Raw genomic sequence first — 15,615 nt, forward strand, 5'->3', positions numbered from 1 at the left:
TGGGGGGGGCTTCAGCTGCATTAACCTCATGGGCCAGGCCGGGGTGAGGAGGGCAAAGCCCGAGACGGGCAGGATTTGGTGTTGGGGGTCAATGAAATGCCAACGCCCGGCGCTTGGCCAGGCACGAGGCGCAGAGTCAGGGCATGGTTGGGGCTCCGGGGTTGTGTCGTGGGGTCGGTGTGACCCCCCCCAACTCCTCCCTGAGCCCCCCCCTTCCTCCCCGAGCTCCCCTTCCCCACCTGCCCGGCTGCCACCACGTGCGCGCCGATGCCGTCGCAGGCCCCTCGCGATGCCGGTGATGGATGGGGGCTGCGAGTGGAAAATGTGGCGTCAGCTGTCCCCCTGCCCCGGGCACGCCGTCCCGCAGCTGCGGGACCTGGGCCTGGAGCAGGAAAAGCCCCGCACGGAGCAGGGGAAAGGGGGGGCCCAAGGAATTTTTAACTTTCCAACAGCCGGCGGCGGCAGCTCCGGCGGTGCAGCGGCCGTGAGATGAGTGCGGGAGGTCTCAGCCTGGTCCTGCCCCGGGAGGAGGCGATTGGCCCCGGCACCGGGGGGCTCCCCGGGGAGGGGGCACATGCCAGCCCTCACCCACTGGCACGCGTGGTCTGCGCCTCGGAGCCGCTGGCAGGAGGAGGCAGGGACGGTGCTGGGGACAGGGGCACCCCCAGACTCCTGGTTCCCCTGTGAACTATGGGGGGGACAGTGGGTGCCAAGTGAAGCCCCTTCCCCACCGCGCGTGGGGTCCATCAGCCCCCCCCGCCCCGTGGGTGTTTGTCCCCAACATTGCCGCGGGGTCCCCAGGGTGCCCTTTCCCTGGGTGCTTCACACGGGGGGGTGCAGATGCCTCTGGGTCCGGGTGTGGGTGTCTCTGGGGAGCAGAGGGGCTCGGGGGGGGGGGGGGGGTGTCACTCTGAGGCTGCAGGATTCCCAGCTGGGGTTGGGGGGGTCTGGGGGGGCAGAAGCTGCAGGTTTAGGGGCAGCCTGGTCCTGAGGGACCCCCGGGTTCCCCAGACTGTGTCACGTCCCTCTCCAGGCACTGATGTTTGGGGATGGGGGTGCACGTCCCTGTGCGACCCCCCCGAAATGAACCACACAACAGCCTGGGGGCCCTGTGTCCCCCCCCATCTCTTTTTGGGGTTCCCCCCCCCAGCAAGCAAGTCTCCTCCAGGCTAAAGCCTGGGTGTGTGAGCCACAGTGGTCACCACTGCCCGTCCCCGTCCCAGTTTTGGGGAGGGGGGATCCTCTCACCCCCACTTTTTCCCCCCCAGGGGTAGGAGCCGCTTTGGGGGTACCTACCTGGGAGGGGAGGCTGGGGGGGCCGCATCCCCCCATCCCTGCCGGGAACGCGGTGGGAGCGGCCGAGGTGGAGGCGGCCGCCCGCCATCCCTCGTCCCCCCCTGCCGCCGTCCCTACTCCTCCTTCCTCCTTCTCCTCCTCCTCCTCCTCCTCCTCCTCTCGCTCGCTGCACGCCGCGGCCGCCGTCACCGCGGGGGCCAGGCCTGGGCTCCATCGTCATCGTCATCGTCTTGTCCCTCTGTGTGTGTGTGTGTGTGTGTGTGTCTGTGTGTGTCTGTGTGTCTGTGTGTGTCCCCCCCCCGCACCCCAAAACCCGCCGACCCCGGCGAGCTCCATGGTGCGGGAAGGCGGCATGGCCCGAACCCCTTACAGCTCCACGCAGGACATCCAGATGGACGTCTTCGACAACGCCGCCCTCCAGGTGACACCCCCGGGGATTTGGGGACGAAAAAAAGGGGGGGGCATGGGGGAGTCTGCGTGGGGACCAACGCACCCACTCCTCGGGGTATGTTGGCACGGGGGGGGGGGGGGGGTGTGGGTGTGGTGAACCCCATCGATTCCCAACCCCTACACCCTGATATTGGGGGGGGGGGGGATTTCACCTCCCAACGTGTCCCCCACCCCTACCTAAAGGAGGGACCCCAAATGCAGTCACACCACCCCCCCCCCCCGCTCGCAATAACAACAAGGATTCCAGGGAAGGGGGTGTCCAGCCCCCAGGTTTGGGGAGCGCATTGGGGGGGGGGGGCTCTGTGCTGCTTGCTGTGTCACCGCACCCCCCACCCCATCCCCTGGGGTTCGCCCACCCGCAGCACCCCGGGATGGGGAGGTGGGGTGGGGGGGGTGGTTGTGTGTACTGGGAAACTTTTAGGAATTGGGAAAACTCTGCCGGGGTGGTGCCCCCCCCCCTCTTTCTGCCCCCCCCCCCCCCCCCATCTCCCCTCTCCTTCAGCTTGTCCCCTTCAGCCTGGGGGGAGAGAAGGGACGTGTCCCCAGCTGGTTCCAAGGGGGTGGGGGGCACCAGTGGAGAACCTCATCCCCATGGCCTGCCTGTGTGCTGACCCCCCCCCTGTGCACCCCCATGGAGACAGACACCCCCTGCCCCCCCCCCCAGCAGTCTGGGGAGCATCAACCCGTTGGGGTGACAGTTTGAGGGGGGGGAACACACACAGGGGATGGAGACACAGGCCCTGGCTGCATCCAGCCCAGGTGCTGGCAGAGCTGGGGGTCCCCCCCCCGCCCCACTACCTCGGAGTGGGGGGGTTGTCTCAGGGGGCCTGCGGTGAACCCCACGGCAGCAGCGGGGCCACTGTCCCCCCCCCCTCCCCAGGATCTTCACTGCTGCCCCCCAGCCATGTGCATCCACTACTGGGAGCTGCGGATGGCGGGGACGGGGGGGGGGCACAGGGTGTGGGGGGGGCCGGGGGCGAAGGACCTAAAAATACCCGGTGCTGCCCGGCGTGGGGACCACCCGTCCCCCGTCTGGGTGGCAGCTGGGCCCAGCTGTCCCTCCGCCACGCGGTGAGGTGACAGCCCCGGCATGTCCCAGCCTCTACCCCCCCCCCCCCCCCCCCCCCCCGCCCCAGGAGACCCCCCCCCCACCCCGAGGAGGTGCTGCAGGCACTGGGGCATCCCCATCTCCTCCAGTCCGTCCCAGTTAGGAGGCACTGGCGGAAGCGGGGCCGGGGGGATCCCCTTGGGATGTGGGGTGGGTGGTGGGGGTGGGCATGGGGGTGCACACGCGTGTGCTTTGGCAGCGGGGGGGTGGCGGGGGGGGTGTGGGGGTGACACACACACACACACACACACCCCCCCCATAGCAGCCACCTCCCCGCGGCGCTGGTTGAGCTCTGGTTAGGGGGGGGCACAGTGTTTGGGGGGTGCAGCGAGGAGCCAGGCTCTCCCCCAAATCTGATCAGCCCTGCCAGCTCCCCCCCTCCTCCCCATGGGGATCCGCCCCCCCCCCCCCCCCCCCCCGGATAAAGCAACGCCGGGTCCCGGGGGGGGCTGCACGGCCCCCACGCAGGGGTCAACCCCATCCCTCCCCTGCCTCAGTTTCCCTGGGAAGGACCTGGGTTTGCTTGCGGGGGGGTGGAGGGGGATGGAGCATCCCTGGCAGCTGGGGCTGCGGGAGGGGGGGACAGAGTTGCCCCGCGAATCTTGGGGCTCCAGCGCTCCCCTCTTGCCCCCCCCCCTCCTCTCCCTAGAGCAAGTACAGCAAACGCAAGAGCCGCTTCAAGCGCTCGGACGGCAGCACCTCGTCCGACACCACCTCCAACAGCTTCGTCCGGCAGGTGAGGGGGGGGGGCGGGCAGCTGTCCCCAGCGGGGGGGTCCCGGAGCTCCTGCCTGCTTGTGGGGAGCCCTTTGCCCCCCCCAGGGACTATGGTGGGGGTTCAGGTTTGCAACAGAGCCTGGCCTGGAGGTGGGGTGGGGGGTGTGCAAGCGTGTCAATGGCCTCTGCCCTGCAGTGGGTGTTGGGGGGAGTTGTGTGTGTCCCCCCCCCACATATTGAGAATATTTGAGGTCCTGGGGCCCCCAAGGTGTTCCCTGTCCCTCCTGGGGGTGCCAGGCAGGGGGCACAACCCTGGCATCACCCAGCTGGCACCGAAGCCGCCCTCCCCAGCCCCGGCTGCCCGGCCGGCTTGGCAGCGGCCCCTGCGGCCCCCCCCGGGCCCCCCCCACCCCCTGCCCGGCACCGGGCTAAATATACCCGGGGCGGCTGCGAACGTCCCAGGGCTGAAACCTGACCCACGGGTGCCCCAACCCAGCGCCCGCCCGCCCCACTCGCCCCCGGCCCTGCCACCATGGAGATAGCCGGCAAAGACCACCCCGCCGCCCCGGTGAGCCCCCCCCTCCCCTCCCCGCCCCGCAGCCCCCCCCAGCACCCCGGACGTGACCCCCGGGGCACCCTCCTCCCGTCCCAGTTTGCCAGCTCTGCCCTGGGTGCCGGGTCCCCCCCTCTCGGCTCTGTGGGGGTTGGAGCGGGTGGTGCCAGGAGCTGGGAGGACCCACGGGGTGTGGGGGGTGAGGGCATCGTGCCTGGACCCCAGGTGACACCCCCCCGCTCCCCAAAAGGCCCCTCCAGTCTCCCCATGGGGTTGGGGGGCTCAGGAAGGGCCAGGCCCCCCGCAGCGGCAGGAGGAGATGGGGCAGCTGGTCTCTGCCCTGTGGCTTTTTATTGGGGGGGGGGTGGGTGTCCCCTGGGGGGCTGCTGCCCCATGGCCAGGGGTAGGGGCCTGTGTGAAGGAGAGTGGCCCCCACCTCCCTGGGGTTTGGAAAAGACGGGGAAAATCGGGGCGGGGGGGGCGTTCCACAACCTCGGGGGGCTCTGGGGGGGCTGGGGAGGGATCATAGAGGGGCTGGGGGGAGCAGCCCCCCAGGGCAGTTGGTGCCTTTGCCGTCCCCCGCAGCACCCACTACCCCGGGGCTGGGGGACCCCGTGGGTGTCCCCATTACCCCCCCCAGGCTCCGTCCCCAGAGGCTGGGGGGTGAGCAGGGGGTCCCCAACCCCACCCCAGCTCCCACCTTGTCCTGGGGTGACCCCAAGTCACCCCACAGCACCCTTCCCCCATTGCCATGGGACCCCTTGGCGGGGGGGGCAGAGGGACAGCGCTGTCCCCACCGGCCTTCCCTGAGGTGGGGGACAGCCGGGGGGGGGGTGCAGCGGGCAGGCGTGGGGGGGTCCTCGTGGCTTTCCCAGCTCTGAGGAGTGGCCCGGGGAGGCCGACGGCAGCGGGACGGGAGCGGGCGCCGGCTCGGTATCACGTTCCACACCGGAGCGGTGGGAACAGCTGCGCCGGCCCTCGGCCTGCCGTAACCCCGCCACCGGCGATGCCACCGGGCAGGATTTGCCCCCGCCTGGGCAGGAGGCAGCTTCTGGGGGGGTGGTTTCTCCCCAGCGTGCCCAGAAGCCACAATGATGGGCACCAAGCCCTAAGCGAGAGGATCCTGCCGGTGCAAGAACCGGGGGGGGGAAGCGGCTGCGGGGTCGGGTTTGGGGGTGGGTTCCCCGATGTGGGGGGAGGCCGGCGGGGGCTGAGCCCTCTCCCCGCGCTCGCAGGGCTCGGCCGAGTCGTACACCAGCCGCCCCTCGGACTCGGACGTGTCGCTGGAGGAGGACCGCGAGGCGCTGCGCAAGGAGGCCGAGCGCCAGGCCATGGCGCAGCTGGAGAAAGCCAAGGTGGGAGGGCTGGGATGGAAAACGCCCCCCCGCCGCCTCCGCAGTCACCCACCCGCACCCCTCCGCACCCCCCCGCCCCGGCAGGATGGGACCCACTGCGGGATGGGGCTGGGACGCACCCCACCCCGGGCGCTGCCCCTGCGCTCCATCCCCGCAGCGCCCCGTCCCCTGGCGCGGTGGCACTGGGAAGGCAGTGGGGTGTACTGGTTAGAACTGGGAGCCAGGACACCCGAGTTCTCACCTTGCTGAGCATCACATGGGCCCAGAGCAATTAACTAATGAGCCCTTCGTTAGCTCCTGGGGCGCGGTGGCCACCCTGTCCCCAGCCCAGGCTTGGGTGAGCAGCTGCGGTGCCTACAGGAGCCTGGGGGGGGACACCAGCTCTCCCTAGGGGGGGCAGATCTCTGCGGTTTGGGGTGGGGGGAGACGCTGAGCCCTCTCCCCTTGGCAGACGAAGCCGGTGGCGTTTGCCGTGCGGACGAACGTCGGCTACAACCCGTCGGCCAGCGACGACATGCCGGTGCAGGGCATGGCCATCTGCTTCGAGCCCAAAGACTTCCTGCACATCAAGGAGGTGGGCACGGGGCTGGGGTCCCTCTGGGGCTGGGGAGGGGGGGGCGTTTGGGGGTTTCAGGCGTTTCTCCTCCCCCCCCGCCTCTCCCTTCCCTTTCCCGACGCAGAAGTACAACAACGACTGGTGGATCGGGCGGCTGGTGAAGGAGGGCTGCGAGGTGGGCTTCATCCCCAGCCCCGTCAAGCTGGAGAACATGCGGCTGCTGCAGGAGCAGAAGATGAGGCAGAACCGCCTGAGCTCGAGGTGGGGTTCAGCCCTGATCCCCCCCCCCCCGCAGTTCCCCCTGGCCCCCCCCCCCGTCCCACCCTCACTCCTGTCTCCCGCTTTGTGCTTCTCCCATCCAGCAAATCAGGGGACAACTCCAGCTCCAGCCTGGGCGACGTGGTGACGGGGACCCGCCGGCCCACCCCCCCGGCCAGCGGTAAGAGTGTCTGGGGTCCCCGCAGCCTCAGCGGGGCAGGGCCAGCCCGGGGCGGGGGGGGTGTGCGTGTCGATCCTTCCCCCCCGTCCCCCACTGGGTAACCCCCCTTCGTCCACAGCTCCAGCCCCGGGTGCAGGCAGGCGGGTGCACACCCCCGTCCCTTGGGGACCCCCTGTCCCCTGCTTCTCCTCCCACCCATCCCCACCATCCTCCTGCTCTCTCCAGCCTCCCCCCCCCCCCCCCCCGTCTCCATTTTGCCCTTTTTCCATCGCCATCATCGCTCTTCTTTTCTCCCTCCCCTCTCCCCGGCTCCGGCTGCCCCTCCGTCCCCAGGTGCCCCGGACATGCCTAGCTTTGCCTTTGACCCCGATGAGTTAGAGGAGGAGGAGGCCGTGGAGACCCACCGCTCCCCTAAGAGTAGCGTGAGCAGTGTCACCACCCCCCCCGCCCACACCAAGCGCATCCCCTTCTTTAGGAAGGTAACGGCACCCACCGGGCCCCCCCCCACCCACCCGCCCGCCCTGCCCCGCTCGCCTGCTGCACCCCTGCCTGCCCTAACACCGCCTGGGGGGGCTGGCGGGGGCACCCGCGGGGTGCCGGGGGCCACGCGCTGCCCGAGCACCCGCCTGCGCCGCCACGGCGCGTCCCCACGCCGCAGCGTGGGCATGGGGGTCTGCGGGGGACGGGGCGGCGGGGGGGTCCCCCATGCACCCTGGGGTGGGACGGGCCGTGGCTGATCCCCCCCCCGTGGTCTATGGGATGGATCAGGCCGTGGCTGATCCCCCCCCCCGTGGTCTATGGGATGGATCAGGCCGTGGCTGATCCCCCCCCCGTGGTCTATGGGATGGATCAGTCCGTGGCTGATCCCCCCCCCATGGTCTATGGGATGGATCAGTCCGTGGCTGATCCCCCCCCCGTGGTTTATGGGATGGATCAGTCCGTGGCTGATCCCCCCCCCCATGGTCTATGGGATGGATCAGTCCGTGGCTGATCCCCCCCCCCATGGTTTATGGGATGGATCAGTCCGTGGCTGATCCCCCCCCCCATGGTCTATGGGATGGATCAGTCCGTGGCTGATCCCCCCCCCCATGGTCTATGGGATGGATCAGTCCGTGGCTGATCCCCCCCCCCATGGTTTATGGGATGGATCAGTCCGTGGCTGATCCCCCCCCCATGGTTTATGGGATGGATCAGTCCGTGGCTGATCCCCCCCCCCATGGTTTATGGGATGGATCAGTCCGTGGCTGATCCCCCCCCCCATGGTTTATGGGATGGATCAGTCCGTGGCTGATCCCCCCCCCCCCCCCCCCATGGTCTATGGGACGGATCAGTCCGTGCCCCCCCTGCCCCCCCCAGTGTGCGCATGGTGTGTGCCAGCACGGCCGGTGTCTCGTCCCCCCCCGCGAGTGGGAATGGACTGTTCCACCCCCCCAAACTGGGCAGAATCTGGGGGGGGGGGGGAATTCGGGTTCAACCACAGCCCGTGGGGGGGTCTGCAAGGGCTTGTGGTGGGCCAGCAGGCCCTGGAGGGAGGGGGGGGCCCAAGCTGCCCCCCACCGCCCCCCATCCCGTTCTCCAAGCCCTGCAGAGCCCCCGCTGCCCCCCCCCGCCCCGAAGTGAAGAGCAGGGCATTGCTTCACGTGAACCCACTCATGGGGGGGGGCACCCCCGCGCACCCCCGTGCCCCCAGCCCAGCCCGGTGCCCCCGCTCCCCGCGGATAACACGCATGCCTTGTTTGTCTTCTCTTGCCCCCCCCCGGCCCCGTGCGGCCTCTCGGGACGTAGCGAAGCAGAAGCAGAAATCGGTGAGTAGCGTCAGGACCCCCCCGGGAGGGCCCGCGGGAGGGGATGGGGTGTCCCCCGCTTGCAGACCCCCCACCTCCCCTTCCCGCCCCCCCCCCCCCTTTTCCTCCCCCCTCCCCCATCCCCAGAGCTGCCCTTGCAGGGGTGAAGCTGAGCATCCCCCGGTGTCCTGCCTCCCCCCGGCCCCCCCCCAGCCCCGCTAACACCCCATTGTGCCCCCCCCAGGCCGAGCACGTGCCCCCGTACGACGTGGTGCCCTCCATGCGGCCCATCATCCTGGTGGGGCCGTCGCTGAAGGGCTACGAGGTGAGGAGTTGGGGGGGGGGGACACGATATGGGGGCACACACACCCCCCCCGCCCCCCCCCAGCCCCCATGCTCTTCCTCCCGGCCTTCCTCCCTCCCCAGGTGACGGACATGATGCAGAAAGCGCTCTTCGACTTCCTGAAGCATCGCTTTGACGGCAGGTGAGAGAGGCGGCTGCAGGGCTGGGCACCCCCCAACGCCACGGGGGGATCCTTCGCCCCGTGGGGGGACCCCGAATCCTATGGGGGGACCCCTGACCCCTCGGAGGACCCCTAATCCCATAACGGGACCCCTAATCCCATGAGGGGACCCCTAACACCACGGGGGGACCCCTAATCCCGGGGGATGACCCCAACACCACAGGGGACCCTTCACCCCATGGGGGGACCTGTAGTCCCACGGGGGGACCCCTGACACCACAGGGGACCCTTCACCCCATCAGGGGACCCCCAATCCCACGGGGGGACTCCTGACCCCTTGGAAGACCCCTAACCCCATGGGGGGACCCCTGACACCACAGGGGACCCTTCACCCCATCAGGGGACCCCCAATCCCACGGGGGGACTCCTGACCCCTTGGAAGACCCCTAACCCCATGGGGGGACCCCTGACACCACAGGGGACCCTTCACCCCATCAGGGGACCCCCGATCCCACGGGGGGACTCCTGACCCCTTGGAAGACCCCTAACCCCATGGGGGGACCCCTGACACCACAGGGGACCCTTCACCTCATCAGGGGACCCCTAACCCCATGGGGGGACCCCAACACCACAGGGGACTCTTCACCCCACGGGGGGACCCCTAACCTACTGGGGGACCTCTAACCCTATGGAGGACCCCTAACACCACGGGGGGACCCCTAACCCCATGGGGGGGGATCTGCCCCCCAAGGAGCAGAGTCCTGTGGCCGCAGCTCCTGGCAGCCCCAGGGGTGGGAGGAAGAGTGTGGCAGGAGGGTCCCTTTCTGCCCCCCCAGGGGGTGGGTGTACACTCGGGGGGGGGTGTGGGGGGGGTGTTTGCACCCACCGTTGCCCCCCCGCCACGCGCCGGTGCCCCCTCGGCCCCGCAGGATCTCCATCACGCGGGTGACGGCCGACATCTCCCTGGCCAAACGCTCCGTCCTGAACAACCCCAGCAAACACACCATCATCGAGCGCTCCAGCACCCGCTCCAGCCTGGGTAAGGCTGCCCCGACCCCCCCAAACCCCCCCAGCGCCCCCCAAGCCTCCATCTGTATCAGCCTGGCAGCCTCCTGCCCCCCCAGCTCGCCCGTCCCGGGGTGCTCGACGGCGGGTGGGGGGGAGGTGTGGGGGAGTGGGGTGACAAACGCCGGGGGGGGACACCCAGAGCTCTGCGCTCCCCCCCCCCGCCGGCTGCTTTGACTCGGTCTCTCTCTCCCTCCTCCTTTTTATCTTCTCTCTGCTGTGTTTTTCTTTCCTTCCCTTTTTTTTTCCTTTCCTTTGGGTTTCCTCCCCTCCGCGCTGCTTCCTTCCTCCCCTGCTCCTGATACAGATGTCTTGGGTATGTAGCGTGGACCCGCCGGGCCCCCTGGCAGCCCCCTGCCCGCCGAGGGGTGGGGGGGGGCAGCGGGGGACACGTCCCCTGGGATCCCCGACCTCCCTGCCTGGCCGTGACCGGGCTCCGGGATGCAGCAGCGTCTGAGGGTTGGGGTCACCTCGGTCACAACCCCAATTATGTGTGGGCCGGGGGGGGCTTTTTGCCCCTTTTCCTCACCCAGCCGGTGCCAGCGCTGGGGGCCCGCTGTGGCGAACGCCCCCCCGCCCCGTCCCTGCGGCTGGGGTGACGCTGGAGTGGCCAAGCCCCAGCCCAGGGCCTGTCCCCGTCCCGTTGCCCCTGTCCCATCTCCCAGCCGTTGTCCCCTCAGCCCCCACGTCCCCCCCCGGCGCTGTCCCCCTGACCCTTGCTGTCTCCCTGCTCCCACAGCCGAGGTCCAGAGCGAGACCGAGCGCATTTTCGAGCTGGCCCGGACGCTGCAGTTGGTGGCCTTGGACGCCGACACCATCAACCACCCGGCCCAGCTGGCCAAGACTTCCCTGGCCCCCATCATCGTCTACATCAAAATCACCTCCCCCAAGGTGGGTGCGGGCGCCGGGGGCGGGTGGGGGGCAGCCCTAGACCCCCCCTTGGCGCGCTGTGGAGGGGTGGGGGGGGGGCCGGGTGGTGACAGCCGGGTCCCTACGGCCCCCCCCGGGCTGCCCTCCCCTGCCCCAGGTGCTGCAGCGGCTGGTGAAGTCCCGGGGGAAGTCCCAGGCGAAGCACCTCAACGTGCAGATGGTGGCCTCCGACAAGCTGGCGCAGTGCCCGCCCGTGAGTAGCCTGCCCGCCCTGCCCGCCCTGCCTGCCATGAGTACCCTGCCTGCCCTGCCTGCCCTGACATGGCCTGCCCACCCTGCCCACTCTGCCATACTCTTCCCGTCCCTGCCAGGCCCTGCCCGTCCTGCCCTGCCAACCCTGCCCGCCCGTGAGTACCCTGCCTGCCCTGCCCGCCCTGCCTGCCCTGCCCATCCTGCCTGCCCTGCCCTGCCCACCCTGCCTGCCATGAGTACCCGGCCCGCCCTGCCTGCCCTGCCCGCCCTGCCCTGCCCACCCTGCCCACCCGTGAGTACCCTGCCCATCCTGCCTGTCCTGCCCGCCCTGCCCTGCCATACTCTTGCCCTCCCTGCCCGCCCTGCCCGCGCTGCCACTCTGCCCCCCAGCCCCTGCAGCCATCGACTCCACCCACCCCTGCCAGAAGCTCCACCCCTGCAGGCCAGCAGCTCCTCCCCCCACCTCATTCTGGTGTTAGGCTCCACCCACTTGTGCACCAGAAGCTCCGCCCACAGATGCCAGTCTCCACCCACCACCTTGGTGATGTCAGTGGCTCCGCCCATGAGGCTGGAGGCTCCACCTCAACGTGGCAGATGCTCCTCCCACCACCTCAGCTTGGACCACAGGCTCTGCCCTGGGTCTGGAAGCCCCGCCCTGTCCCATAGGCCCCGCCCTGTCCCGTAGGCCCCGCCCTGATCCACAGGCTCCACCCCAGGTCCAGAAGCCCCTCCCTATCCTTTAGGCCCCACCCTGTCCCATAGGCCCCACCCTGATCCACAGGCCCCACCCTGTCCCACGGGCCCCACCCTGTCCCACAGGCCCCACCCTCGGTCCTGGCACCCCGCCCCACCCAGCCCCGCCCCACGGCTCCGCCCATCGTCCCCAGGAGATGTTCGACATCGTGCTGGACGAGAACCAGCTGGAGGAGGCCTGCGAGCACCTGGCCGAGTACCTGGAGGCCTACTGGAAGGCGACGCACCCCCCCAGCAGCAACCCCCCCAACCCGCTGCTGAACCGCACCATGGCCACGGCCGCCCTGGCCGCCAGCCCCGCGCCCGTCTCCAACCTCCAGGTACAGGTTCTCACCTCCCTGCGCAGGAACCTGGGCCTCTGGGGGCGCGGGGGCACCGAGACCACCCCCAGCCCCCCCGCACCCCTCGAGGAGCACGCGCTGTGAGACGGCAGCGGGGACATCCCCCCCCCCCCCCCCCCCGGCCTCCCGTTCCTGGGGATACCCTTGGGACCGGGGACACCCCGCGGGATGGTGGCCTCCCGGGAGTGGGAATGTCCTTGCGATGGCCCCCTCTGGGGATCTGTGGCCCCCCCCGGGGGTACTGCGGCCCCCCCCAGGGGTGGGATCATCCCTGGGATCCCCACACCCCCCCCCCCCTCCAGGCTTCTCCTCCCCTCCCTGGGTTTGGGGCCACCCCTGGGATCGGGGTCACGCTGGGGAATTGAAGCCCCCCCCGGGATGGGACTGTCCCTGAGATTGTCCCCCCTGGGGACCTGTTCACCCCCCCCCGCCCCCCCATCACCCCAACTTGGGGGTCACCCCTGGGATCAGGGCCACCCCTGGGGACCTGCTCCCCTTCCCCGATTGGGGTCACCCCTGGGATCAGCCCTGGGGAGCTGCTCCCGGCCCGGCACTGGGGCCAGCCCCAGAGTCGGGGCCCCCCCTGGGGATCTGTGTCCCCCTCCAGGCCTGGAGCTCCCCTGGGGATTGGGGCCCCCCCAGGAATCTGCCCCCTCCAAGACCCCCTGGGTCCCCTCAGTGCCTCCCTGGGGTGCCAGCACCCCCCCTCACACCTCTCCGGAGCTCAGGGGGGGCTGTGGCAGCCATGACGTGTCCCGGTGTGGGTGAGGGGGGGGGCACAGAGCCCCATCCTGCCGTGGGGTTCACGGTGCTGAGCCTGGGGGGGGGCACAGCACCCACCCGGGGCAGGAGGCAGAGGAGGGACGTCTGTCCTGTGTTGTCTGTCGCTAATTCTCCCAGCGAGTGGGACACTGCAGGCACGCCAGCCCCCCCTTTCCCCGCAGCCCTCCTCACGCTGCTTGCCCCCCCCCAGCCTGCCCCCCCATCACTCCCTTCCTGCCCTGGCTCTGCCCCGTTGACCCCCCCCCCTACCACCCCGGGGCTGAGACCTGCCGCCGTCGTGTCCCGAGTGAGCGGTGCGATGCCGACAGGCCAGGCTGGGCAGGAGTGCATGTGCCCCCCCACCCTTCCTGCACCCCCCCAGCTAACCCACCCCCCCACTAACCCCCCCCGTCCCTCTGTCCGTCCGTCCGTCCCTCCTTGCACGGTGTGGTTGCTTCTCCTAACCAGGGTCCGTACCCGGTGCCCGGGGAGCCGCCGCGCGAGGGGGAGCACGGCCGCCTCCGGCAGGGCCCCGGCGAAGCGGGGGGCCGCGGGCAGGGCCGCCCCCCCCCGCCGCCCTCCCGCCCGCCCCCCCGCAGCCTGTCCCGCCAGGACACCTTCGACTCGGAGACCCCGGGCAGCCGGGACTCGGCCGGCACGGAGCCCGGCGATTCCTGCTGCATGGACATCGAGACCGACCCCGGCGAGGAGGAGCCGCCGGGTCCCCCCGGGGCCGCACCCCGCGCCCCCCCCGCCCACCAGCACCCCGGGACCTGGGACAAGGACGAGCCCGGGCGCGGGGGCCGGGGGCCACGGGGCCGGGACCGCTGCGACCCCGACCCGCCGGAGCCCCTCGGCCTGGACCGGAGCGACGCGGAGGGCTGGGGCCAGGACGTCTACATCCATTAGGGTGAGGGGGTGCAGGCAGGGATGGAAACACCCCCCCCAGCTCCCAGTGTTGGTTTTGGGGGGGGAGAACCCCCGTGGTTGCCTTTGTGCCCCCCCCAAAGCCCGGCCAGCTGTGCCATGGGGAGCCCCTGCTTTGTCCCGGGGGCTCCCCCTGCCCCACTCCTTGGGGGGGGGGGTGTGGGTGGGGTGTCACCCTTCGCCCCCCCATCACAGCCCCCCAGCATCTCACGGTGCCTCGGGCCTCCCCCCCCCCCTCAGAGGGAGAGCAAGTGACCAAAGGGGACCCCGGGTGGCCAGCGTGTCCCCCGTCCCCCCCCGGGTGCCCCCGCTTCTCCATGGTGCTCTTTGCCACCCGGCTGTGGGGGGACCCCTGAGCTGGCCGTGGCAGCGGGGGGGGTCCCTTCCAGCTGCACCCCCCCCCATCCTCCCCCCAGGCAGTGTCTGCAGCCTGGCACCGCACCCCTGCAGGGCTGTGACCCACAGCCCCCCCCCGGCCCCCCAGCAGCGAGGTGTGTGTAGGGGGGGGCTGTGCATGCGTGTGCGGTGTGTGCAGGACTTTGGGGTGCTCCAGCGCTGGGGGGGGTCCCTGCTGCCCCAGGTTGTGCCCCCCTGGGGTGTTGCCTGCCCGGGGGGGGGGCAGTTTGCATGTGTTTGCCGTGGAGGGGCTCTGCCTGAATTGGGGGGGGGGGGGCAAATCTGAGCCAGTTTGGGGGGGTCTAACACGTGCTAACAGCTGCCCAGCCCTGGCCTGCCGCGGCAGCACCCGGGGGGTCCCTCTGCCCTGGGGGGGCTCCGCGCTGCCCCCCCCTTTCCCTGGGACCACCGGGGTGCGCCAGGCAGTGCCAGACCCCTGCCCCCCCGCCCCCCAAACCCCCCCACCCTGTGCCAAACCCCCGCCCTGCCGTGCCTGTCCGCTCTTGCCCCATCCAGCTGTGTCTGTCCGTCCGTCCGTGAGCCTGTCTGTCCGTGTGTGTGTGTCCCCCCAGCCCCACAGGGCTGCCTTCGCCCCCCCCTCCAGCACCCCAGGGCACTGCCTTCTCCTGCGCCCACCCCGGGGTGTCCCTTGGCCCCCACGCCCCCCCATCTCCACGGGGGTGACCACACCAGGGTGGAGTGGGGACACCCCGCATCCAGCCCTCGCCATGGGGCTGCACTTGCCCCACTTATGGGGCAGCCCCTTGCCCCCCCCCCTCCCCAGGGGGGGTGATGCTGGGGGTCCCCGGGGTTGCTGCCTTACCCAGACCACCAGCCTTGCCAGCCCAGGCCGGGGGGGGGGGGCTCGGGGGCACCCAGCTGCTGCCAAGCTGCCTCTGCCCATCGCGTGCCTCAGTTTCCCCTTTTTTTTCGGGGACACACACACACACTCAGTGTCACTCCCTGCCAAGTGCTTTGAGACCCGCCTGCCCCCGCGGCAGCCAGGGTCCAGGCAGTGGGTTCCCCCCCCACCCGCCGTGGGCAGAGGGACGTCCCGTATTTATGTCACTCCACAAACTTTATTTAAAAAGCCCCGACAAAGTGTATTTTATTTATTTATTCTCGTTGGTGTGTGGGGGGACTCGCCCCGCTCGCTTGGTTCTTTGTAATAAACATTTCGGTGAGACCTGCCCCGCGGCCGTGCCTGGTGGGGGCTGCGCCGGGCTGGGGAGGGGGACACACAAAGGATCTGCAGCCGCTCGTGAGGGGCCAGCGCTGAGACCGGACACAACTCAGCTCTGCAGTGACCCCCCCGCCGTATCCCTCTGTGGCGCGGCCCTTCAGCGGGTGCCCGGGGTGGGGGCACTGCCGGGGCTGGAGCTGGGACCTGCCCAGCGCCTGGGGAGGGGCGAAGCCCCAAAGCAGGAGTTCGTGGGGCTCCTGCCGCCCCGCTGCGGGGGTGACGTCGCCGGCGGCAGCCCCCGGGGTTTAGCGGCGCTCGGCCGGCTCCGGACGCGTTATGTACAGG

General features: G+C 70.5%; 1 protein-coding gene across 1 annotated transcript; it reads left to right on the forward strand.

Moving 5' to 3' along the window:
* The first annotated feature begins 1,507 nt into the window (after positions 1-1,507).
* Positions 1,508-15,327, forward strand: CACNB1 (calcium voltage-gated channel auxiliary subunit beta 1). Its single transcript, XM_074926660.1, is given in 22 exon segments — positions 1,508-1,717; positions 3,504-3,590; positions 5,359-5,478; positions 5,930-6,052; positions 6,159-6,295; positions 6,397-6,473; positions 8,259-8,278; positions 8,502-8,582; positions 8,684-8,742; positions 9,651-9,760; positions 10,526-10,677; positions 10,814-10,909; positions 11,796-11,981; positions 13,233-13,590; positions 13,593-13,734; positions 13,736-13,850; positions 13,852-13,973; positions 13,975-14,026; positions 14,028-14,302; positions 14,304-14,348; positions 14,350-14,416; positions 14,418-15,327. Coding segments are annotated over 22 exon segments (2,721 nt in total). The 5' UTR covers positions 1,508-1,630; the 3' UTR covers positions 14,628-15,327.
* Positions 15,328-15,615: the final 288 nt, after the last annotated feature.

Source organism: Athene noctua, chromosome 25 (assembly GCF_965140245.1).
Source record: "Athene noctua chromosome 25, bAthNoc1.hap1.1, whole genome shotgun sequence".
Classification (NCBI taxonomy): domain Eukaryota; kingdom Metazoa; phylum Chordata; class Aves; order Strigiformes; family Strigidae; genus Athene; species Athene noctua.